Here is a 24,763-nt window from a genome sequence, read left to right on the forward strand (position 1 = left end):
ACAATTCAGTATTTTTCACGGCGTCTATAATCTGTGCTGTACGGCCGTCCCCGCGAAGCTCTTCGTGTCAAAACGATACAATGAGTCTCAGCCGAGTCCACAGGGAGGTGGTGAGAGAGGGCCAATCTGTAGGCGCTTCCTGCGCTGCGGCTGAAATGCAAGTCCGTGCCGACGGCTAGATCTGCCAGGCAACAGACGAAAAAAAACAAGCTGCGCTCAGCGCCCCAGTGTCTGGGACATAACTCACTGTCTCAGAGCTCGAAGTGCCGCCTACCCTCACGCTGTCCTCGGTGGACAACAGCAGCGTGCTGGGAACGGAACAAGGGGAGTCTTCAATAATGCACTGCTCCTTTCCAACAATGCCGGTGACAGCGCAAATGTATTACATTTTTATTCGCCGGAAATTGAAACAGTTAAGGGATAACCTAAAGCATCGAGTTATTCCGTTAAGACCTACGGTTTCTCGTCATTTTATAAAAATGCACCTCTGATCGATATTTCCATCCTCTACATTTACTTCCTCCGGTGGGGATACATTTCATCAATATTCTGCATCTCCATTTGCAGACATCTTTTGAAGGAATATGCATTATTTTATTTAAAAATTGGCAGGGAGGCACATAGGCAGGCTCAGCTGGCCTGGCAGGATATGATTTTTGCCCAAATCTGGAATTTAATATTGGCATATATTTATACATTGCAAGCCTGATTGGGATGGTAGGAATGGCATAGAATAAAGCTTTGGATACAGTGTTTAGAAGATGGTGGAGAAATAAAGTATTTAAATATTCATTTCTTGAATAATCTTCAGTTTAGCTAAACAACTGTCAATTACCTTTAACTGTTTAGGGTACATTTACAATGTAAATATTTAGCCAGCACAAGATGATGCCGTCAGTTCCAACACGTTAAAGTACTTTTTAGTGTAAAGAATATTTTTACACTGCACTGGGGCACGCAGAAAACCTTTTCTAATTGGTCCAGAGGGGAGACTACCACTAGCTGGTCCACTTACAGCACAACACTTATACCAAAAGTAGCAGAAACAGGCCTCCCGACCAGGAACTGACCAAGTCAAGGCCCAATTAATATCAGCCTTCAGGCAGGAGGATGTTATAGGCTGGTACGACTGCAGGAGAAGTTAAGTAAATTCTACCAAGATTACAGTCTAAACCGTAATCGGGCTATAATGGATCGATCTCCTTCATGAGGGCCGACAAACAGTGATTTAATGCTTTGCCTTGAGATCTCATACATAACATTTATTAATTTGCATAACTGTTTAGCAGTGAGTTGTGAGCATCTGTATTAAAGTGGACACTGCTAATTCCTTAAAAAAATTACTTAAGGATTCTTAACTATGGGCATTGTAAAAGGGGCAACTCCGCACTGCATGCTAACTGTTTTATAGGACGTCCTGCTATGCTAAATACCATAAAAGCCAGGTCATTTGATTCTGGCCATAGGGTAGCTTTATTTCTTTGAAAAATGAAGCACTCGATTTATGCATGAGGTTTAGTTGCAAATATGTTCTCCTGTGGGGTTTAAGTGGAGAATTATACATCCTGCACACTTAAATTTAAGTACAGCAATTGCATTTAAACAACAGGCTTAATCGCAACACTTTCTGTTTATTCACTCTGGCTCTAGTAAAAAGGGTAATCAAACAAATGTAAAACTTGCATTTATACCACAACATTTAATGGCTTGCTATGACTGAGGACAACCTCAAGCACGTTCTTAAAACTCTATAAGATTTCACCTTGTGAATTGTGCATTAAAAATAAAGATACTGTGGTTCACACTGAAAAAAAAACCAAGCATTTGTGCTCAGGCGTATGTGTATGTTTGGGGGGAGAGAAGGAAATATGTCACCCCAGAAATTTTCACATGAATGAATCATTAGACTAGCTAGTGTGCTTGTGAGACTTGAGATTTGACTAAATGAGACTAGGTGGTCCAGCAATGTGTCTCCCTCAAAGCTGAAATGAAACAGAATAGTGCAGACGGCTGGTGGCGCGCTGCCCGTGGGACGAAGGGGGCAGGGGACTCACATCTGTACTCGGCTCCCAGCCGAAGCAAGAGGCGGAGGGGGAAGACCTTGGCCCAGGGGGTCTCCCACTTTTGGATGAGGATGCCGAAGAGGTAGGGCGGGTTGGGCAGCAGCAGGTCCTGCAGGGACTGGAAGGTGGGGCTGATGTAGAGGAAGCCTCCGTGCTCCTTGCTGCCTAAGAAGCTCTGGGTGAAGAAGGAGTGGCCCAGGTTGCTCACCACATTCCCTGCACAGGGGAGAGGGAAGGGTGACTTTTTTGGAAACTAAAATACAGCTTCTGATGTAAAACACTGTCCACATTGGGCTGCTGGGAGGCTAATTCTGTTGAGGATGGGTGTTCAAGTGGATGGATGAGACCCACGGTCTGGTGTCGAATCTGAACCATGATGGTGCCAATGGCTTTTGGCGGCACTGCAGAACGAAGCATAACCGGTGCTGGCGTTACACGGAGAGAGCGGGTTTCAGCTGGCCAGGATGACGTCTCACTACGCACCAGCGACCCCTGTTGGTCGGTCAGACACTCACGGTTAGGCAGCACACAAAGGTGCTTTCCTCTTACTCATGTCTGTGCAAGCAACCACAGTGTGAAAAGAAGCTTCTGCAACATTGCACGCTTTGAAGGAGAGCACGTTCTCGTCTGTGCTTTCCCGAATCAACAGAGGTTGCTCAGAAGGTTGCAATCCGAACACGACAGTGCATTACAAATTGAGGAGAAATAGGGGGAAAATCAAATAAAAATAAGTAAATTAATTAATTAAATTTTAAGACTGGTACATAGCTGAAGTACAGAAGCAGAGATGTAAAATGCTGGTTCGTGGAGATGTGGACACAGTGATTCGATTCCAGACAACAAAGTGCTTCTCTATAAAAGCCATTTAATCCTCGCAGGGGCTTGGACATAAGGCCTGAGCCAGGATCAAAGGGTCACATTAATACTTGAGATGCCCTTGGCTATGTTTTTAATGTTTACAAATTGCACTTAATATCAGACCGCTCAAGAGAAGCTCCCGCCAGCAAAATTCACTGTTACAAGTTGTCTGCGTGTTTACAATTAGTCGCGGTCACAGTAAATCACCTTAAAAGCACTCTCCAATAAACGCATCAGGAGCCATATATAATGTGGCGTTTCTCCTTGCTCCAATGCTGCTCTGACCTCATTTCACGGCAATTCAAGAGCATTCAGGAGGAGACATGGGCTTTAATGGCTGCTGACAAGCCTCCAAGGTGAAGCCCCTGTATTCCACGCTCCATGTTTTGGGAAACAAAATGCGTGGTTTTCACGACTGGATCGCACCTGCGCAGCAACGGCGCAGTCCACAGCCGTCCAGAGAACACGTCCGTAGAGTCCGTATTCTCCCCAGCCTGAACCCCCCAGTCACATGTGAGCATCCCGCACGTATACCAAATACACTATAAACCAGAAATGCCAGCCATTATACTGACGGGCAGATCTGGCTGCATGATCTATGGATTGCACGATTGAGAGGTTCTCACGCTTACGGTTTACCCACAATGCCATTAGAAGTGTCCACTCAACATGTAAAATGAATCTCATAGTTTAGTACAGGATTTCTTGTTTCTTTTTGGGTACAAATATTAAGATCTACAGTGAGTATGCACATGCCCAGTCTGAGTTCTGTACCAGCCTCAGAGAGAATGTCTTTATAAATTAAGCCTTAACAAAAGAAAATGTGATTATTTTTCCTCAGTACTTTTTTTGTTTATTGCAAGAAACAGGAAGCAAGTAAAGAAAGTGACCAATAAGGTTCAAGGTAGGTTGGGCTTTGTTGGGCTACGTTTATCATTCGAACATTCATGATGCGCATAGCGTGGATGGACTATCCGCTTGGTGTAGTGCAAGCCAATATTTACAATGTGCTTCTGTCTGTAGTGAGTAGATGTTCCCTTACATAACCGTCTCCAGAAGCCTTTAACAGGATCTCACCCTGCTGCTCCCAGCCACACAAAACTGCAAACAGTCTTTAGCTTTGTAGCGGGGTTAAGCCTCAGACGTAGTAATAGCATTAGAGCACCTAATGTTCTCGCGATATAGCGGTGACGCCGGCGTAGCGTTCAGCGCCTGCCGCAGTGACGAGGGGAGTGGGGGGTGGGGGGGCAGAGTCGGCGAGCGGCGACCTCCCTCACCTGCGAGGGCCTCCTGGTAGAGCTGCACGAAGTGGCTGAAGACGTCCTTGGGGACGCTCTTCTCGTCGGGCAGGCACTGCAGCAGCACCACCACCTCGGCCTGGCCCACGGCGTGCATGCCCTTGGTGGTCACGCACCAGCACTTCCTGTTCACGTCTGCAGGGGCCGCAGCGAGAAAAAAAAAAAGGTCCCGTTATGGTCGACGGGTCGGGCGCCGCGGGGAAGCGGGGGCGGTCGGTGCCGCAATAGCGCAGATGTCATCGTCCTTTACCCTCTCCGCGCTCAGGATCAGACCTTGACGCGCTTGTTTTATTGGTCGTCTTGCTTTAACATCAGGACATGGCAATCACGGCATTAAACACTGAAGACATGCAGTATTGTGAAAAACTGCCCTCCCATCTCTTATGATTTGGAAAGGATATCATTTAAGTCCTAGCACAGAAAAAATCCACGCGATATAGCAAATAGCAGAAAAACGAACAATTTTTCGATCGTGTACTCTCCTACAAAAAGTTGTCCAAAATGTTATATCCCTATGGAGAAAAAGTAAGCGCCCACTATCTCCAGTAACTGGCAAAACCATTAGAAGTAAAAGCTACTTAAATGTTCACTGTAAATGTTGTTCAGTCTCTCACAATTGCCTAGGAGAAATTCTCAACCACTCGTCATGACTGAATTATTTCAGCTTTCTTGCAAACCTTACATCAGGCTTTTTCTGTCAATTTCATCTATCCTGAATTATGCAATGATCCTTTGGATTCAAATTCCGCCAAAATACATAAAACAAGAAATTAGCAAGTGTGCTTAACTTTTTTTATAGCATTGTAACTGAACATGAGCAAGCTAGGAATGGGTCACAATCAAAACCAGGCTTGGGTACCGAAACACAGTCCCAAAAAAGCACCGGTTCCCATACAACCAGTACCTACTGGAAATCGCAATGCTGATTTCAGTGCCTCGTTTTGGAGGCCTTCATTAGCTAACCTTACACTACCTCTTTCAACTCAGTCAGTAACAGCATGTAATGTTAGCAGGCTAGTTAATGTAACTAATAACTAGCTAATAACTCTTTCAAACTGCCACAAGTGAAACAGCATAAACTATAAGTACAAAGTATAATTTAAACAACTAAATAAAACAATTTCTTAGCCTTTGCAAATTAAGACCAAACGTTTCGGGCACTGGTACTGTTTCAAAATGATCGTTTTGTCATCAGTATCGAAAAAATATAAACGATACCCATCCCTGATTTTCTGAAACAAATTAGCTTGCTTACTGAAATCACCCAGAGGTTATGCAGTAGCACAAGGACACTCAAATTTGGCCCTACGAGGCCAGTAGTACTGCAATGCTTTCCATCTAATCACATCTTATTTAAACCTGGGACACCAGGTGAGTTAAATCTCTCCCCAATCAGTGCCATGAATCAATCAATTAACTCTTGGGGAGAGAAGAAAACCAGAAGTACTACCAGCCTTGAGGGCCCAAGTTGAGCATCCCAGCAATAGCATCACAGGGAATGAGAAATTAATCCCACGTACAGAAAGTGACAAAGGAAAGTGACTTACAGTTAACCAGCTTGACCATGGCCAGCAGGTTGGCGTTGAGCACGAACACCAGGGGGTCCGGACCGCCCTCCTCCAGCTGCTGCATCAGCAGTATCTCAGAGGGCCGCTCCTCCACCGCGTAGTCTGAGGGAGGCGACAAGAGAGCGTGGGTCACCACACCACCCCGCACCTACGCGCTCACCACCCCCCACCTTTCTCTGCGCGTCTCCTCCTCTGCGCCGAACACAAAGGGAGGTGTGTCCTGGCGGTCGCCGCGTGGATACCCAAGGCCCCACCCCCCCTTGTGAAGTCCCGCCCCCCCCCCCCCCCCCTTTCCCGCCAAAGAGAGGAGGCAGCCGAAGGTCAGGATGAACAAGCACCTGTGAGCTGGCTCCCCGTACCTCCTTTGACGCCGGTGGAGATGAGGATGGGAGGGAGCCCGTCCTCGGGGATCAGGTTGACGGAGCTGCCCACGGGGCTGCCCGCCGGTCCTCCCGAACCCGGGGCGGGGGGGACGGAGACAGCCTGGCGGGACAGACAGGCAGCACAGGTCATTGAGGCCGTAGCCAAGACACACACAATCCTACATGTGACTGCCTTCAAGACAGGAAGTTATTACTTGTACCTATACCTACACCTATACGAGTAAGGTGGGAAAGAGGCGGATAAAGAGATCTGTCATTCCTGAGCCTGATTCCTAAACCTGCCGTTACCTCACAAGGAGCTTCTGCAACTGCTTTATTCCAAACTCCATGCTCACTGCCAAAATAACATGTAGAAAAAGCAGTATAATATTTTAAGGCTATTTTAGGCTTTTCCCTTATGTATAATGAGTCTAAAGAAAGCTCTGGCAGGTATAGTGCACACACTACAGTTCTGAAACACAGAAGCGTCGAGGTGCCGGTGTTACCCCTGGAACGTCGGTTGCTGCGGGCTTGTCGCAGTCGAGCGACACGGTCAGGGAGCCTGAGGGCACAGGGACGCTGGCGGAGTCCGCAACTTCCCCGTTGGGCAAGATCCCGTCAGCGAACCACACTCTCCTTTGCTCCCGGGAAAGGGTTCCTGTGTTGCGAGAGTTTGTGTGTGTGTGCGTGTGTGTGTATGGGGGGCAGGTGATAGGCAAAGTGAGCTTTCCTTCACACGCATCCCCTGCATTCAATGTCTCTACTCATACATGTAAGCACAATGTTTTTCCCATTCAAGCATGCATATGTGTTTTTGAACAGAAGAAACCCAACATTATGGATCCTCGTAAAATAATAGATGAATGGGCCCTCTCATGTTTAAGCATGTGCTGACATTGTGCAGCCAGCCAGTCAGAGCCTCGATGAATATCTGTTCTGTCTGTCTATTCTTTAAACCACAGAGCATTCATAACTGTGTGGAGGCTGTGTTCGGCACAGAGATATCTCCTATTCATATATTTGGAGTCCACATACCCATCTGTCTCAAGAAAGAATGAAATCAGTCAGATAGGAACATGTTAACTTTTTCTTGAAGTAACTCCCTAAAATTCTAGCTCAAGGACCTCAAACTCAAATCCTGGAGGGTTGCTGCGTCTGCTTTTTGCTGAGTCCCTGCGCTTACGCATTTAATTTAAGCCATTGATCAGTTAGAGTCTGCAAAACCTTGTTTCCAAGGCCTAAATTGGCTGCTGATTCAAAGGAAATCACAAAAATCCAGCTGACACTGTGGCCCATTGAGAACGGAGTTCCCAGAATCACACTGGAATGCATTTTTGTGAATGTTCAATCAAAATGATCACAGTAGCCTTCAGTACAACCCAATTAAACCAGGGAGAAAGAGCATGACAAAATATATACTGTAAAGAGTATCAAGATAAGATCCACCAAAAGCTCTGCTAACCAAAAATAACTTTTTCATCATTTAAAAATACATCTGTTCCCTTCCACTGTTTTAAAATAAACAAATCTGCAAGTTATAAAATTAATGTCTTGAAAATTTTACCTAATATATCAAAGCTGATCTGATATCAGAGCAGGAATTTAACCCTTTCAACAGTTGGTGTTTTGGAATGTTTTTTTATTCTATGTCTGTGTTCTCCATTCCTTTCAATTACCAGCAATGATTGTTACATCAGCATTAGAATGATCAGTTAAGAACATTCTAATCAAATTAAAAGCCCACTAAGTAATTTTGGTTGCTAATCCACAATAATCACATGTCAACTAATACCTTGGTGGATCATGGTACTTGCAGTTTTTTGTTGTTGTTTTTTTATCTAACCAGTCACAATACAGCAAAACCAAGGCATGGTTTAGGCTATTTGGCAAAATGTCAGTTTACTATTCATTTTGATATCTTACTTGACAAGTGAGCACAAAGTGAAAAAGTGATGAATTTGTTTCCATGGTGAATAGCTGCACAAAGACTACAAAAACATCCAGATATTAAAAACAAAAAAGAAGAATGAAATGTGGAAGACCGAAGATGAGCAAGGAACAACTGTTGGCCCGACACTTATTTTAAATACTTTTTTTACTAACTTATTTTTACTTACTTTATTAAAAATGTCTTTTTTTTATTTTACTGTAATTTTTATTAGGAGAATGATTCTATACTATAAAACCATATTTTTGCCTTTTTATTAGCCACCAAAAGTACTGCCTGGGCCTTTAAAGGGTTAGAAAAACATGTCAGTTTGGGATGGTGACGAGGTCCCGGGCTCGTTACCTTCAGCGCCTGGGTGCTTGAGGACGCCGACAGGCACCATGACGGTGGGCGGGGGCGAGCTGAGCGCTCCCGAGGCCTGGGCCTGCTGAAGGGGCGGGATGGTGGAGCAGTACTCGGACGGGTTGTTGGGGTTTGGGCTCTGGTTAGAGGCACCGGTCGAGCTCTCCCACGCTGGGCGGGGGAACGGGTGAAAGAGAGCTGGTTAGCGTCTTCGTGGTTTCAAATGCGTCCACGGGGATTAACCGAGGGCTGCAGTGAAATTAATCTGGGCTCAGCGAGCAGAAGGTAATTGGGTTGTAGGCTAATCTTTTCTGGGACACTCCTGTGCCCTTAAGCGTTGGCACTTCATCCACTGGCCCTGTACAAACTCAGCGGTCTGAATACGTCTCACTATGATTTCGTCTTAGCGTGATTCTGTGCAATGAGCACATAAGTAATTATAATGCCCATATTTAAGCTTTACTGAAGCAGTTTTAAGCCGTTTCAGCAATAGCCACAGTTCAAAATAACTTGGGTGGGAAAGTCCATATCGGAAAGGCCAGCGTGTATGCAGATTAACTCCCACCAATCACTGTGGTTCCCCCGTACATTAAACCACAGAAAAGTATTTCAAATAGGGACACAAGAACAGTCTTCCGCTGTCATTCATCTAAAAATTTAGCCAGTGCCAGATGACATAAATGACAGAGTTTATAAAATTATAGCAGAATTCGCCATGAATTCTATATACAGAGAATGGCCCTCCTCACCCACCCCAGTCTTACACCCATTAAGCAAACACCCAAGTTATTCATATTCGACAAAAAAGCCTGGCTTCTGAAGCTGAATTATTTGTATTGTGTAGCGTGCGGTCAAGCCTTTTCTGCGACACTCACTGTTCATCAGCACAGAGTGACAGGTGACGCAGACGCGAGCCTCTTTCCTGTCCATGTACATGAGCCGACACCTCAGACTGCAGCAGGCCGCGCAGAACACCTGTAACACCCCACAGACAAGATCATCGTCGCTGGCGCTTCCGTTGCAGGTCACAACAGGTTCGGCTGCCCTCGACCCGGGCGCAAGCACTCTCAGGTCTTCCCCCAGCCAAACATGCAGCCGACCGTCCCCAACGGCGGAAATGACCGCAATGACCCTGAGATCATTACATCATCTCTTTGCGGTTCTGAAGCGGTCTGCCATAGGCTCATAAGAGAGTGGTATAACCAGCTGGGAGTCTTGGGGATCTGAGAGAGGCGTTTTACCAACCGCCCTTCACCATTCGCCTCACAAAGGACTAAAAGCGCCCGAGAGCCTCAGGATTTATGGGCTTGGACGCGACACAGGAAAAACGAACGCGGGGACGCGCGGCGGGGCGAGGTTTATGGTGCTCGGCTCGAGTGACAGATGGGCTGCGGGGAGGCCCCCGTCCGCCGAGCCGCCTGCGGAGGAGCGCCGCGGAGGGTGGCTCAAGGAGAAATGACGACAGGCAACGCCGCCGCCACCGTGGGCCCGTGAAGGGCAGAGCCAAGGAGATGGGCCCGTGGGCACTCAGCAGATTTATAAGCTCCGCCTCAACGGAGCAGCAGAGGATACTGGGACTGGGAGAGGGCGGGGGGGGGGGGGGTCGGCGCCTTGGGAATTAACCACACCTACAAGCTCATAGTCTGTGTTCACGGAAAACTGAGAGGGGGAAAAAAAAGGGAAGGTCACGCTGTCATTTGTTCAACTATACATGTGATTTTTTGATTAAATAAAAGAATGTCATAAGCAGACAAATAGACTGTTTTCAAAATGCGAGAAAATTATTTTAAAAGACACACTGACACCCACACACTTTGAATACACAGCCCATAGCTTGAGATGACAAACACCCCAGTGTCTGAATGGAAGTCCCTCGCTAAAGATGCCGCAGCAAGCTAAATATGGAGGAACATGCTGTAATTGAGAACGCTAAATCAATATCAAACCCTGCGCCCGAATCTAATGAGACTTTATGCCCGTCTGTGTGACAGCCCCCACGGGCTCCACCGCCCCTGAGCAGCTGGCACCACTGTGCCCCTCGGCAGAACATCTGCTTATATCGCCAGGGGTAATTAGGAAGCCTTACAACAGCCTTTCCCACAATTTACACAGCACCTTCGCAGACGCAATACCTTCAGCCCTTAGCAAGTCACACAGGAGTCCCGCATGCAGCCACCTGTTCTCCCGCCTCATTTTTAAGTGCCTAGCTGGTGGCGACAGTTTGTTCAGAGAGACGTCGCCACATAACAATCTTCTGTTTTGCTTCTGACAGCAAAACAAAGTTCAGAAAAACAAATTATCTTTAAAAAAAAAATAATTTCATAGAAATTCAGATTTAAAATGATTTACAATATCATTCATTGCTTGCTTCTGGACCTTTTAAGTTTTCCGTTTTATTCTACATCATGGACGTAAAGACACCATCAAAAATGTCAATGACTGGTGTGTGTGGGGGTTATGCTGAAAATTCCCTTACCTTCCCGCAGGCTCGACAGTGATGTCTCCGCTTGGTGAAGGTGAACTTGGCCTCACACTTCATGCAGATGGGTGCCTGGGAGTCAGGGACCCACACAGGGGCCACTTCTCCCAGAGCACTGAATGGCTTTTTGGAGAGTAACCCAAGGTGCCCAGCTTGGACATCATTATCTGGGCTTTCGGGGGGCAGCAGCAGAGATGGCATCAAGTCCCCTCCTAAATGAAACCCTGCTCCATTCTCTCCGTTCACCCGGGTCAGACCCGAGTCCTCCTGGTATCCATCGCCGGAGGACGGGTCGGCTCCAGGCTGTAACTGCGGCTCCAGGTTCTTGTTCTTGCTGTGTGGGCCCGGCTCACTCAAGGCCTGGCCCGAAAGCAGTCGGGTGCCCTGCAGCTTAGTGCTGACGGGCTGCTTGGGCCGCGCCCCTCCGTATGACACGCTGGCGGTCTGGAGTTGCCCGCCATCAAAGTTCAGGGACCTTGCACCCAATCCCGTTCCCCCCACCTCTAAGCCACGGGTTTGGTCAAAATACTCCAGCTTGCTCTCCTCCACCTCCTTCTCCTCTGTCACAGAGTCCTCCTTTGAGAGGGGAGCCTGAGAGGATGTGTCGTCAGCCAAGAAACCAGAGTCCTCTATGTCCAAGCCTTCGGGGGAGCGGGCCGGAAAGTGGAAATCTCCCTGAAAAGTTGCCTCAGTTTGCTTTTCTTCCTCTGGTGAGACACTTGAAACAGTGCCATCACTCTCCTCCTTCTCTCCTGCCTCCATGATGGTCAATGTCTCCTGTGTTGAAATATCTTTAACATGCACGCAGGTTTCCTCACTGTCACTCAGTTCCACAATCCCTCCATTCAGGATCTTTTCTGGCTGACTTGTGGCATCTGACTCCATCCCTTCGCTGTGACCTTCAACGCCCACAGATGCTGTGACATCTCCCACTCTGGCCCAAGGCTTCTTTCGTACATCCAGGTCATGCTGTCCCTTTGGTGACCCGATGATGCTGTTGTAATCCTGCAACTTCTGCATCTCGTTCAAAGTGAGGTCTTCAACTCCAAGCGTAACCAAATTCCTCTTCTCCTTTTCAACGGAAAAATGACATTCTTTAAAATAGTTGCCCTCCATTTCCGTATGCTCTTCAAGAGCATCGTTGTGGGGCTGTGAGATCTTTGTTTGGTTGATGGGAGGAAGGTCTTCAGAGCAACCTTTGACACCGTCCAGGTCGTCGGAGCAACCGTTGACATCTGGACAGCCGTTCTCCAAGGCCGGTGCAAGATTCCCGGAGTCTGTCCTCAGGACTGCTCTGGGGGATGGGGCTGCTGGAACCTCACCCTTGCTGCTCACTAGCTTGCCAATGTTGGGCTGGGGAGAGAGGGACCTGGTGTCGACCCAGGCCTCTGGCTCCGGGGAAGGCTCCCGCTCATCGCCATTGGACAGGTTTGCCCTGGTCCCATACGGGCTCTCGTCAAGGGGCTTGATTCTCAATGGACGGGGGTCCCGGGGGCACAAGTCCTCATCGGCATTCCCGATGGCAGGGTTCAGGGACAACAGGTGGGTGGACGGAGCCAAAATCTGGGTCCACTTAGCATCAGAAAGAGTCGAAGTGTCTGTCTCATCTGTTGATACAAAATATATATATATATCGCTACAGTACTCATTAAAGTGGACTAGTAAATCTTCAAATATGTATTAAGATTCTCATGTTAACATGCCTTAAACACTAAAAGAAAAATATAAGCCTACAGACTAGCCTACAGAAAGTTCAACATCAAAGTGAGGAGTATAGGTAAAAATTTAACTCTGCTCCCTGAACTCTGGATCCTGGCCAGTCTACCGTCCTCTGCCACTGGTCCAGACTATACAAGGCATCCCTCCCAACTTTCCCTGACGTTCCAGTCGATTCCTTCACTATCCCAAGTTTCACTATCAGAACTCAGCTGTGACAGAGCTCAGGCTTGCAGCACACCCTGCCTTTTTCAAGGCTAAGTGGGGCTAAAGGTCAGGCTAACTAAGGGCTTTAGGTCTTGCCCATGGCCCTACTCAACTAACAAGGAAACATGCTCACAATAATGCCCATAGACTTTAACTAATTAACATTGTAAAACTGAAGCCTCATACACTACTCAAGGTTAAAAATGTTTCTTACTTTAATATTAGATATAGGGTTTACCTGTATTCTTGCTGGTAAACTACCTAGCTATCAATTGTGGTTCTGGCTTGCTTGTCCAGTAAGATAGTAACAAACTAGCACATTACACTTCCACAAAAGTGACATATTTGGTCCTTATAATTCAGATACATAATTCTCTCATCCTGGTTAAATACAAGTGAACCCATAAACCTTATGGAAACTGAAATATATAAACCCTGACAATTAATTTTGAGGTAATGAATAAATTGTTGTTTGTGTGCTATATTTAATGTTCATCAGCTTCAGTTGGGTCATGCCATCAGTGAGGAAAGTGAGAATTTGGCAAAAATTGCAATTTCTGAATCCAACTGCATTAATAGTTACTGCTCATGTTTATTGCACAGCAATGCAACTTGAACGAATGACCCAATACCAAAATATACTTGCCCCTCTCTTGTGCACTGTAAAATAAAAGGTAGGTGTCCAACACTGCCATTGCAAGAAGCTTGTACATGGTCACGGTCAGAATCTAATGTGACATCAGGAGTGAGAGTTCTCTTGAGTGCATGCTTATGCTTCTGGTCACCTGGCCACCTGCATGCCACTGAACGCACACAGCCCTCTCCTACATAGTACATCAGGTAAGCTTATGTGCATTCACCCAGCGCCACAATAAGGAAATCTACATGGTCTGCTGAGACAAAATTACTTTCCTCCCTTCTTTTCTGGGGAGCTGATCAGGAGGAAAGTTCTCAAAAGCAGAGCCCACACCACTCTTTCACCCGCGGAGGAGATGAGCATGAGGTCACACATGTCCTGGTAATGGTGAATGGGCCCAGCATGACTTGGCTTTAGACCAATGGAGACACCTCAAAACAAGCAATGGCACTTGGACTGTATAAATCACGCAGCTACGTACACTGAGCACGTACCACTTACTACTTCATCACTTTCTAGCGAACATCCCAATGACCACTTCTCAACATCTTGGTCAGAACACAGAATTTTGCACATGCTCCAATTTAGAGGATACAAAAGTATAGGAATCTTTTTTTATTTCAAAGCATTTTCAGGGCATTTGCATTATAATAAATTTAACTGACAATCATGTTTTACAAATCTGTTTAGGAAAATCAGCTTCTCCCAGTTTGAGACCAAGGAAACTTCCTCCCTTCAAAAGAACTCCATTCAAACAATCTGATACTGGCATGTTTAGAAAGCAACTTTACGTATGATCCCCTTGTTAAAGCGCCCTTAGCTGTGTAGGCAATGTCACAGAATAGTCGTGCAGCCTAGATGAAATCAGGTTCAAGCAATTTCTCTGCCAGTCTAAATTGCCTTCGCTGCACAATTCCTCAAACGGGAGGCTAATCTCTTAAATGAATACTGCCATCTGTCCTCTGAGACTGACACAGACTAATATAAACTATTAAGCCTTTCCTTTTCCCAAACACGCATTGCTGCACTGTTGCACCATCAGGGTATTCTCTAAAGATGTCACTAATCGAGGAATATTAACCAAGACCACCTCGCTGAACTCCATTTTGAGCTTGAGCCGAGGGAGTATGCAGATTTAAGCATTTGACACAGTTTTGTGTGGATCAGACGCCGTTCCAGAAAAAGGAGCGCTCAGCAAATGGAGTCAGCTCCTACTCTTCTCAGAGGGCGACCAGCCCTTTTTACTTGAATCCCACGTGGCTCAGACCGCTGCGACTCATTAGGCAGAGCAAGGTTACCCACCTTCGTTCTGTTCAAACTCGTCCAGCACCTTGTCGAGGTTAAAGGCTTCTGCCTGGAAGTAATTCTCCATGGGTCAGGAAGCTCCACCCTGCTGAATGCTGTATGGATCTGTGGGGGATGCAGTGAAATTTAGGTCAGGGAAGTAGCCTCTACACCAGGGGTGGGCAATGAGGGCCGTATCTGTTTCTGGTTTCCATGCCAACTTCTGGCCTTAATTGCTTAATTAGCCTTAACATTAATGCCATCTGGCATTTTAGCTACATTTCTTGATAAGCACATGAATGACAGCCGAAGACTGCTCTTGTGTCTGTATATGATACGTTTTACTGTGATCTAATCTACCAATAAACCAGTGTTGGTGTGTACAGCCAATTAGCTCATTTAGCCAGGGTAATTGGTGGAAACAAAAACCTGCAAAAACACCGGACCTCCAGGACTGGAATTGCCCACCCCTGCTCTACACCAAGCAGTAGGTGAGAAGAATTAAGCTGAAACCAGTTTCCCGACACCAGTGTGAGGCGATCATCACTGAGAGAGCCTGTGCGCTCACTTTTTTCTAGCATTTTAAGTGTTTAAATGGTCTCCAAATGGCCAATACCAAATCCTCCTGTAGCTGGCAGTATAAGTATAACTTGCTGTCTGGATTAAAAAGCTAATTTATAATCTCATATGAATAAAAACGGCTTAATGTCATAGTATTTGTTTTCTCTGATTCTTGATATCTAATATAACTATTAAAATGATGGTTTTGATAGCACAAGGCCTTTCATTCACAGAATGAGCTACAAAGCAACCAAGCGCAGTCTGTTGCGTCATCAGCGAAGCTACAGAGGGATGGAGGTAAGACAATTTGGTTAAAACCCAGCACATTAGCACATATCAATACACGTATTATAACAGCAGTGGAGCAATAATGTTAGGATCGAAAATGAGCAGAAGATATTCATAGTAATATGTTAACCAAACATGTCAGCGAAGTAACAGCAAAGTTCACGTGTAATAAAATAAAAGGAAGAGCTCCTGGTTCTGAATCGCTCACATTTTGATAAGCTATGCACCATGGCTTAGTGAACAGGTTGTATCACAAAGAAAGGCTGGGGCTGGAAACCATAGCAACGTATGAATTCAAAATTCTTGGCTAAGCCCTGGTAGCTGCAAATGCTTCATTCCTTTGGGGAAGTTCCCTCGTCAAGACATATGCAGCATTAGCACAAAGACTATTCAGATTTCCTGGAGGGAAGCAACGAAAGAACATGGGCACAATTTTCACTGCGCTCTGATGATCCACAAAGCACCTCTGCATCACTTTCTTTTTTAATGTCTTTTCCCCTCGTATCATCATATTCATTATCAGCTCGCGTCATTGCTGCAACCTCTGCTACTGATTCAGGAGAGCAAAGTCAGGTGTGTGCTCCCCCCCCCCCGACATGCCACACTGACTTTTTACAGCTGATAAAGAAAGGCAATGTTCATCAAACAACATGTACAGACTCCAAAATATATTTCAAAAAGCTCACAGATGAGATGCTATATTAGAATGACTGAGTGCGTGTACTTGTGAGAACACTTGGCCGTCGAGTAGACTATAATGAAGTTAATTAAACGTATTAAATAATGCAGGAGAAAATGAAACCACCAATAGCAACAACACTACGAACTACTACTACCAATCCCAGTGTCAGACAGCTTTCGTTTTTCCTTCATTTTCTTTCTCACATGCCAGTAGCAGTTACATTTTTATTCCTTGGTAGCTGTGCCTACTAGATTTGCTAAAAATGGAATGCTAATAAAAAAACGGCAAATGTAATTCAAGGAACAAAGATGCGTGGAGAGAACTAACAGGTAGTTATGTGGCTAATACCCTGGGCTTTTCCGTAGCGAAGCGTCCAACAGTCTGACTTTGGCGGTGCCAACTGTGGCCTGCAGCCTCACAGTGGGAGGCACATAATTGCATAATGGCAGAGGTGCCCCAGGAGAGGAGGGCATGGCCGCAGAAAAGCGAGGCCTCTGGTCAATCAGGCAGCTGTGGCCTGTGTGCGCCAACCGCGCCAGCTGCTCGCGCAGCGCAGTCCTCCGGGACAGCGGCTACACGGCTCAGCTGGCGGGGTGTAAACAGGAGGGGCAGCTGCACGCTCCTCCGTGCTCTCCTGAACGGACAGAGGGCACTGCGGGGATTAGACAACCGACTGCACTCTCCAAATTAGGAGAAGAGAAACGGGGTCTATAAACCGCATTAAAAAAGATGCAGTGAGCATTGACGTGGATGGCATCTGATTTAAATTCCAAAACATGCCAAGAGATAGTAGAGAGAGACTCTCTGTAAAAGTCAAAGACCAGAAATGATTTTCCCTTTGTGTTTTCCAAAGCACTATTAGGGGAAAAAGGTTTTCAATGCCTTTATAATGAAAACCATGCTTTTTTTTGTAGTGCGTCCGACTATGTTCCTCCTTAAAATAGGCAGGTAAAGTAAAAACGATATTGCAATGTACAAAATCTTTTTAGTAAATAAAACAAGCATTTGAAACAAAAACAATTTTATTAACCAAATTATAACCTAAAAAATTATATATGTTGTATGTTTTCAACAACAAAGCCTTAGCGTGTCAAGCTGATTTCAACACTGGATTTCCATTTTCAAAAAATGAGAAAATTCTGAGCTCCAAATATATTTCAAAAAGCTCACAGATTAAATGCTACAGTAGAATGACTGAGCGTGTGTACTTCTGAGAACACTGAGCCATAGAGAAGACTATAATGGAGTTGAACACATTCAATAAAGCAGCAGAAATCCAAAACCACCAATAGCAATGATACTACAAACTACTTCTTTAGTAATTTCTAAAAAGCCACCAAGCACTATGCAAAATTGCAGGCAGCAGTAGACATTGTTCAATAGTTAGGCCTACATGTCAAAATGCGCTTTCTAAAAAAATTGGGCTTTGAAAAGTTAACTGAAACTGCACTGCAGAAGCTTTATACTTCACACACTTTTTCCATTTTTTTAATGCAAATCAAATTGCTAACTATTAAGAGACGTACTGTGCATTTGGCTAAGAAACCAATACCACACAGTACAATTCCCATCTCAAAATATCGTACAACTCCATTAAAGGTCCAATATCAACCTACATATGTGTTTCCAAATGGCAAGTATCTCAAATAATGTTGCAATGAAGTGCTGTACAAGACCAACTCACATTTCCAGACAACAAATCCATGTTACGTAAGCATGCTGTTCCAGATTTTCTAAATCTATTATGCAGATCTTTCTGCTTTGTACATTTGGGACCAGACACACTTGGGTTTTCACTTTGGGCAGCCAGACCAAATTAGCGGAAAACAGTACTCCTGGGTGTAACTCATCTCAATATGACGAGCTCCTGGAACTCAGCCACACAGCTCACGGGAGGAAGAGTGGCTATAATTACCGCCACAACTGAGAGCGGATATAGCCCACATGCAGACACACTGGAAGCCAGTGCCAGGCTCTGTCTGTAAGCCATTTGCTTGTCGTTGCCAGTCTGGGTGTCAAACTACCAAACCGGCTACAAACCTCATCACATCAACTAGCCCTCTTCTTTCAAAAAATAGCCATACACACCCTCATAAAAGGAATCTTTGGAAATGAGGAAAACATGGCTGACCTAGGAATAAACTCAATTAGAAGGATTCCAACTGTCCAATTTGAATAAACCCTCCTTTCTCTCGAGACGTAAATGTAGGTTCATTCAAAACTTTCTAGAATGTCACATGGTTCTCTCTGAGCGAGTCAGAACTCACTGATGATAAAAATTGATTATTTTACATTTTCATAAAGTGCATGAGGTACTTACATGCTTGACTGTGCATTCCTGTGAGTCTAACCCGATTCTCCTCCTCCCCCAGTTGATGACACAAGCCTGCATTGAGTTCACAGGGAACATAAACAAACAAAACCTGTCAAACGCTGAGTGAAAAGCCAAACAACTGAAAAGAAGTTAGAGATAACATACCATTCTCAAATACTTCTAAATGAAGACTGCTTTAAGACTGCTCGACTGTTTTCCCCCTCTATGTCTATACAGTGAAATCTTCACAGTGCACAAACAACAAATTTATGCACACCAGACGTTTAATATGATTCTGGCTGCCTATATCTGATCAAAGAAATTAATTTTTTTATAGGAACATTGTGTTCCCCATTACACTGAGATGCAAAACTGTGCCTGATAGTACTGCTGGATTGTATCAATAACGAGAGGAGGGAAGTTAGATTCTAGTCTCTAACAGCAGTTTGGAACATTCAATCATGCATTTCATTACTTGATACAATTTTTTTTTTTTTAATTCTAATTAACTTTACAACACTATTGCAAATGAAATGAATGGATTCCCCACTGAGTAGATCAGTAGCACAATCACCATTCCACGTAAGTAATGTAGGTGATGAAAATGAAGCTGACAAATACTTGTTTTAATGACCTATGCTGCCTCCTTCATTACGTTTTGTGATCACAGTTAATAATGGCAGAAATTGCTTCAGCTTGACAAAAAGTTTAATATTGTCCACTTACAACTTCACACAGCTATAGCTTTGCACAAGCCCACCACACTGATGCAATCTCATTCAAATAGAATCAACATTTCACATCAGGATATAGCTATGAACCAGAGAGTCCATGCATAATTTGGTAGCCATGGGCAACAAGATTTGGTAGACATGGGCAACAAAAATTGTTTCAGATATATTTTATACTTCGAGATCAATGTTATATAAAAGATAAATGTGGCAATTGGAAAGAGTAACATTTCATGAATTTGTCCTATTTTAATTTTGTAAAATAAAGCATTTTGATTTTGATTGAAGGTTGCCTGGTCTGACAAATCTTAATTTATCTGCTGCGACATGCAGACAGGGTTAGAATTAGACATGAACACCCTGAATCCATGGATCCACCTGCCTTGAGTCAAAGGCTGGTTGCCGTGTAATGGTGTGGGGAGTGTTTTCTTAGCAATCAGGTCCCTTGATACCAATTCAGCATCACTACCATGTCCATCCCACAGATGGCCACATCCCTCTGCTGGAAGTATCCTTTTACAAATGGATACTTCCAGCAGAACAATGTGCCATGTCACAAAGCACATATTATCTCAAGCTGGTTCCATGAAACATGACAGTGGCATAAGTTTACAATGGTCTGCACGGTCCCCAGATCTCAATCCAACCGAGCACCTTTGGGATGAGTTGGAACGGGAGGTTCGCAGCATAACTGGACGGCCGAAAAATCTACAGGAACAGATTTCTTGAGTCGGATGATATCGCATGAGCATGGACCAAAATCCATGAAGAATGTTTTCACCGCCTTGCTGAATTCAACCCGTGAAGAATTCAGGCCGTTCCGGAGACAAAAGGGGTCCTACCCGGTACTAGATAGGTACACGTAATAAAGCGGATGATGAGTGTATATCAGCTTCAGCTAAAGCTTCTGAACAGCACCATGAGAACTATCCTTTAAGCCTGAGCCTCTATTTGGACTGCAATTGACTGGTTGCTTTTACTGGTAGGAATCTAACTCACCTGCACCCAGATCCTCTTCAGCAGTATCAGTGGAACACACTGAGGCCAGTCACCAGGCAGTCATTCCTTCCCGTTAGATACACACCTGGCACCCATTCCTGCAACAAGCAACAGCGAGCCATCACTGTAGGATGAGGAGGCCAGAAGACAGAACTAATCTGACCACTTCAGACTACAGGGAATCTTAAAATTACAATTCACATTTGTTGCTAGGACTTGTGCCAGGCAGGTTTTTTACACTGCACCTACCTTTACACTATGCATAAATGTAGCCTTGAGATATTACTTGTGACAACAAATTCCACACCACCTTGGTTACACATACGCAGTTACGGAATGATCTACGAGTGGCATGGAACAATGACAATAACAGTCACTATTTATTTTATTTGATTAACAAGCATACCAAATATTTGAATAATCTATTGGTAGCATAAGTAATGGAAAGTTTTCTCAATTGCCTCAGGCTGCAGCAACGTTTCTTGTCAAGTTAAATAATGCAAGTAACTGAAAAAGAATACAAGCATCAATTCACAGTTCCATTCAAAGTATAGGCTAAATTTAAGTGCCAGATTTCTCCAATGTCACATTGTGTTCAATGTCTGCAAAAAAAACTTTGGTGCAAGCAATATCATGATGCACAGAACACGAGAATGGATTTTTATGTCATCAATGTACCTTAAAATTCAGGCTTGGAGAACAAAGAGTAGCCATATTTATTGACAAGTTCAAATGAATCTGAATGAAGACAAATGCTGTACAATTCTGTGATTTAAAAAGAAAAAATGCTATCAGAATGGCATCAGCATGTTAGCAATCCTAACTGTCACAAAAACCTCAGATGTAATTAGCCTACTTATGATATGACTCAAAGTAAGATTCTGAGAGATTTCTCTTACAGTCATTGGCACGAAGCGACAGAGTCCAACAAGTCCTCTTGTTCACTACCACCAAATGTTTAATGAAAATCTTGTCAAATTTTGCAGAATCTAGACTCCAAGACACACATCATCAATTGTCTAAAGATGCCCTATGTAAACTGTTAACTGCTAGGTAAATCACATTACACTACGATCTATACGACTGCAGTGAAACTGGCCACAACCAGTTTTAAAATGCAGTAGTGTGAGCATTAACAACTTATTAAAGAACCCAAGAAATAAGTGAACTGCAGGTAGGAAGTGTAGATCAAAAACTGTGAAATTCAAATTGAATTCAAAGTGCATTTCCATCAACAATTAAAAATGGCCCTTCATAAAACTACTCACTACTCACAAACATACAGCACATTAACTATTACTTAAACTATTTCCAGAACTGTTTAGTGAAGATGAAAAACATCTATTCAGGGGTACTTTTCAAGTAACCACTTTGAGACTTACAGAGATAGCTCAGATTTTCAACAGAAGCTGCAGTCTAGGATTTTCCTGCTTGAATAAGCCAGACTTTGTAGATGGACAGAGTATTAGGGAAGTACATGGCTATAATAGTCCTGAAGAATAGTCATTATAATAACAATGAACACAGCTTGTTACTCTATCCATTCCATACTGTGGATCCATGTAACACTAGACCATTCCAGGTGTAGTGTTCATTCTGCCAACTCCTAAATTATTAACACAGGCCAATCAAGTTTGTAGCATGTCAATAATTCAACTGCATTATAGCCTTGGCTGTGCTGTGGTCAAGGAAGAGGTTGGCCAGTATGCTGCAGGGTTGAAAAGCAATTGCGTCTTCGGAAAGCCAAAAAAAAACTGCCATAAATAAGCTTTACAGAACCAGCAAGGTAGCCATTACCATACTCGTATACACCAGACTTTGCACAGCACACAGCTGATCTCCTGCCACGTAGCAGCGTCGTAATAGACCGCTTTGCATCAAACTCTCCTTGCTTGATCTGCGATTACTGGGCAAATTACAAACTCGGTGAACGCAGAACTGAAGCAACACCTCTGCCAGAAGAGCACAGGGGAATGTCCCATTTTTACCCAATGTTATGACATGGACTGAAGTCTGTTCCCTGTGTGCCCCTTATTGCCTTTAGTGGACCATAAGGCACATCAGTTTATAAGATGGGTCTGACCGTTTTATTGACGTTTTTAACATTTCGATGACAAACTGCCAGACTGGATTGCCAGCATTTGTTCGTAAGCACATTCGCCAGCTCTGCTGTTTACAGCATTGCTCCAAAAATCAGGGCTGCTCACGCTCAACGCACTAGCAATAACCTGTCCTTATTAAGATTTAATTGCACACTGCTTGCCTTGAATAATTCAACTCTGCACAAAATAACCAAAGGTACTGTAGCATTCTAAGCAGTTTGTCTGCATTTACTTCAGCCAATCTCTGGGTCAACGCTTCCTGCACCCAACCGAAGGCAGTTTTTCAGTTGATTTTTCAACCAATTTGGAATATCTAATTGTATCCATAAGCCTGTTTAATCTCCACAGTGTCCTCCCAACTATTCAGGAGAGCACAGTATGCCTGTCCTCCAAAATGTGTCCTGCCCTTCCGATGCGAAATTGCCTGCCTACAGAATTTCACATCAGAATTCTTGGCACTCCTTTTAATGGTACTCCTCCGGTAGTCTTTTTCTGCTTTCACTGTAAGCCTCTGCTTTCCCTTGGAAATCATTTGAAAGGAGATTATATTTTATTACGGGAAATCTGTGACCCATTGGTTGTTGACATTTGGCAGAACTTTAGTTTTATGTTTTTTCTGGATTTTTAAAGGCATCATAGCTGAAGATGGTTAAGACATCTCTGAGGCATGGTGACATGCAGTGTTGGTAGCAGGCTGCATGGGCCCCGTGAAATGTTTTCCCCAGGGCACACTAATATTTGAGAAGACGTCATGCACCATCTCTTATGTGCTAGAATAACCCAAACAACCCAATCCTTTCTTGCCCCTGAGGAGAACGGAATACTTTTAGGTTACATCATAAACCTAAAAGTAACCTGCAAGTAAAAATCTGATGCATTTCCCCTGCTGGAATACAACAGTACTATGAGATATGAGATTGAATGCAGTATCTATTTTGATGTAAATCTGAGAAGGAAATGGCCCTAGCCTTACACAGAAAAAGGTCATTTGACAAGTTTTCGACTTTAACTCTGAACAGTGCTTTACAATACCTCCCACTCCCCTCACCCTCGCCCCACCCCCAAGTTTAGATATAGATCTAACATGAAGTGACAAAAAAGGGAAAAGATAAAACCACTAATAACAAGCTAACATACTCCAGGAGTGAAGCTGTATCCTGAAAGAATAAAGCAATCTAACATGTTGTGAGAGGTCCTTTGGGGAATACGACATGCTATCAAGTTAGCGAGTTGACACAGATTTAGCAGAGCTTTCCACCTCAAAATCCACAACTTAAATTTCCCTAGGCATACAGAAAGCATCGCATCTCTTCAGCAGAGCTGTCTGCCAGGGGAGGGGAAGGGACAAGCATCCAGACATAGACATACACTTTCCACCAATCAGGCAGCGCCTGGGGAATTCCATCTCACTAAGTGCATCTATTCACCTTGTCAGAAACCCCATCACAATGCCCCGCAACAGCCTCTCCATACAGCATATTACAGTAGAGCAACTCCACCCCAGACCAGAAGGGCAGCTGTGGCTGCATTCTATTAACACTGTGAATTCAATTACTGTGTATTGGTGAAGACACAACAAAATATTTCATCCTTTAACTGTGGGATGTGAATTATATTTGAACACAATAGCACTCCACCTGCACACAACTTTTGTATTCCATTTAGTGACATCAATACAGCACAGAGCCTGCCTCGAGGGACTCGAAAGCAGGCACAGCATTTAGCCTTCATCTTAGATACATATCTGTTCATCACTTCACACACAATAAAAATCTGCAGAAAAAAAGGCTAAGTACAGAATTCTGGAATTGGACCCTAGGTTCATTTCAAGATGTCCATCTGTGACAGTGCGAAACACTGACGTTCAAAATTGAGTAAAAATGGAGATCAAAAGCATCTAAAAAATAGTGGGTGGGTTTTTCTGATGGCACTCTGGTAGATCTGATTCCTATTTCTTTTTTCGACCTCAATGATTACTTAATGCTTCAGGGAGTCCCTTCTTTTACATTACAGGCATTTAGCAGACGCCCCTTTTTTACATAGCATTAGGCCTATATAGGCTATTGCATCCATTCATACAGCTTGATACATACTGAAGAAATGCAGGTTAAGTACCTTGCTCAAGGGCACAACGGCTGTGTCCTACCAGGGAATCTGTGCCCTTTGGGTTACAAGACCAGCTCCTTACCCATTATACTACACTGCTGCCCTCGACTGACTTCACAACTACAGGAAGCTGTTTACAGGGCAATCTTCAAATGAATGTCAGTGGGAAAAAAAAGGAAAAACCTGTTAAACGGTAGCTCTTTAGAACCATATTCTGA

The 24,763-nt window shown here is 44.3% G+C and overlaps 1 protein-coding gene across 2 annotated transcripts in view; it reads right to left on the reverse strand.

Moving 5' to 3' along the window:
• The window catches only part of LOC118226568 (zinc finger FYVE domain-containing protein 9-like), a 34,253-nt gene that overhangs the window by 6,832 nt on the left and 2,658 nt on the right, over positions 1-24,763 (reverse strand). The window contains exons 2-12 of one of the 2 annotated variants that reach the window (XM_035416324.1): positions 20,338-20,435; positions 18,614-18,679; positions 14,781-14,888; positions 10,916-12,525; positions 9,315-9,414; positions 8,440-8,610; positions 6,656-6,807; positions 6,147-6,270; positions 5,767-5,889; positions 4,199-4,354; positions 2,055-2,279 (exon numbers count right to left, since the gene is read on the reverse strand). In XM_035416324.1, coding sequence (XP_035272215.1) covers positions 2,055-2,279; positions 4,199-4,354; positions 5,767-5,889; positions 6,147-6,270; positions 6,656-6,807; positions 8,440-8,610; positions 9,315-9,414; positions 10,916-12,525; positions 14,781-14,850 — 2,731 coding nt within the window. In that variant the 5' untranslated portion in view covers positions 14,851-14,888; positions 18,614-18,679; positions 20,338-20,435. Of the gene's footprint in view, positions 1-2,054; positions 2,280-4,198; positions 4,355-5,766; positions 5,890-6,125; positions 6,271-6,655; positions 6,808-8,439; positions 8,611-9,314; positions 9,415-10,915; positions 12,526-14,780; positions 14,889-18,613; positions 18,680-20,337; positions 20,436-24,763 lie in introns of both variants that reach the window. The other variant, XM_035416323.1, reaches the window with a different exon arrangement.

This window comes from Anguilla anguilla, chromosome 4, assembly GCF_013347855.1.
Source record: "Anguilla anguilla isolate fAngAng1 chromosome 4, fAngAng1.pri, whole genome shotgun sequence".
Classification (NCBI taxonomy): domain Eukaryota; kingdom Metazoa; phylum Chordata; class Actinopteri; order Anguilliformes; family Anguillidae; genus Anguilla; species Anguilla anguilla.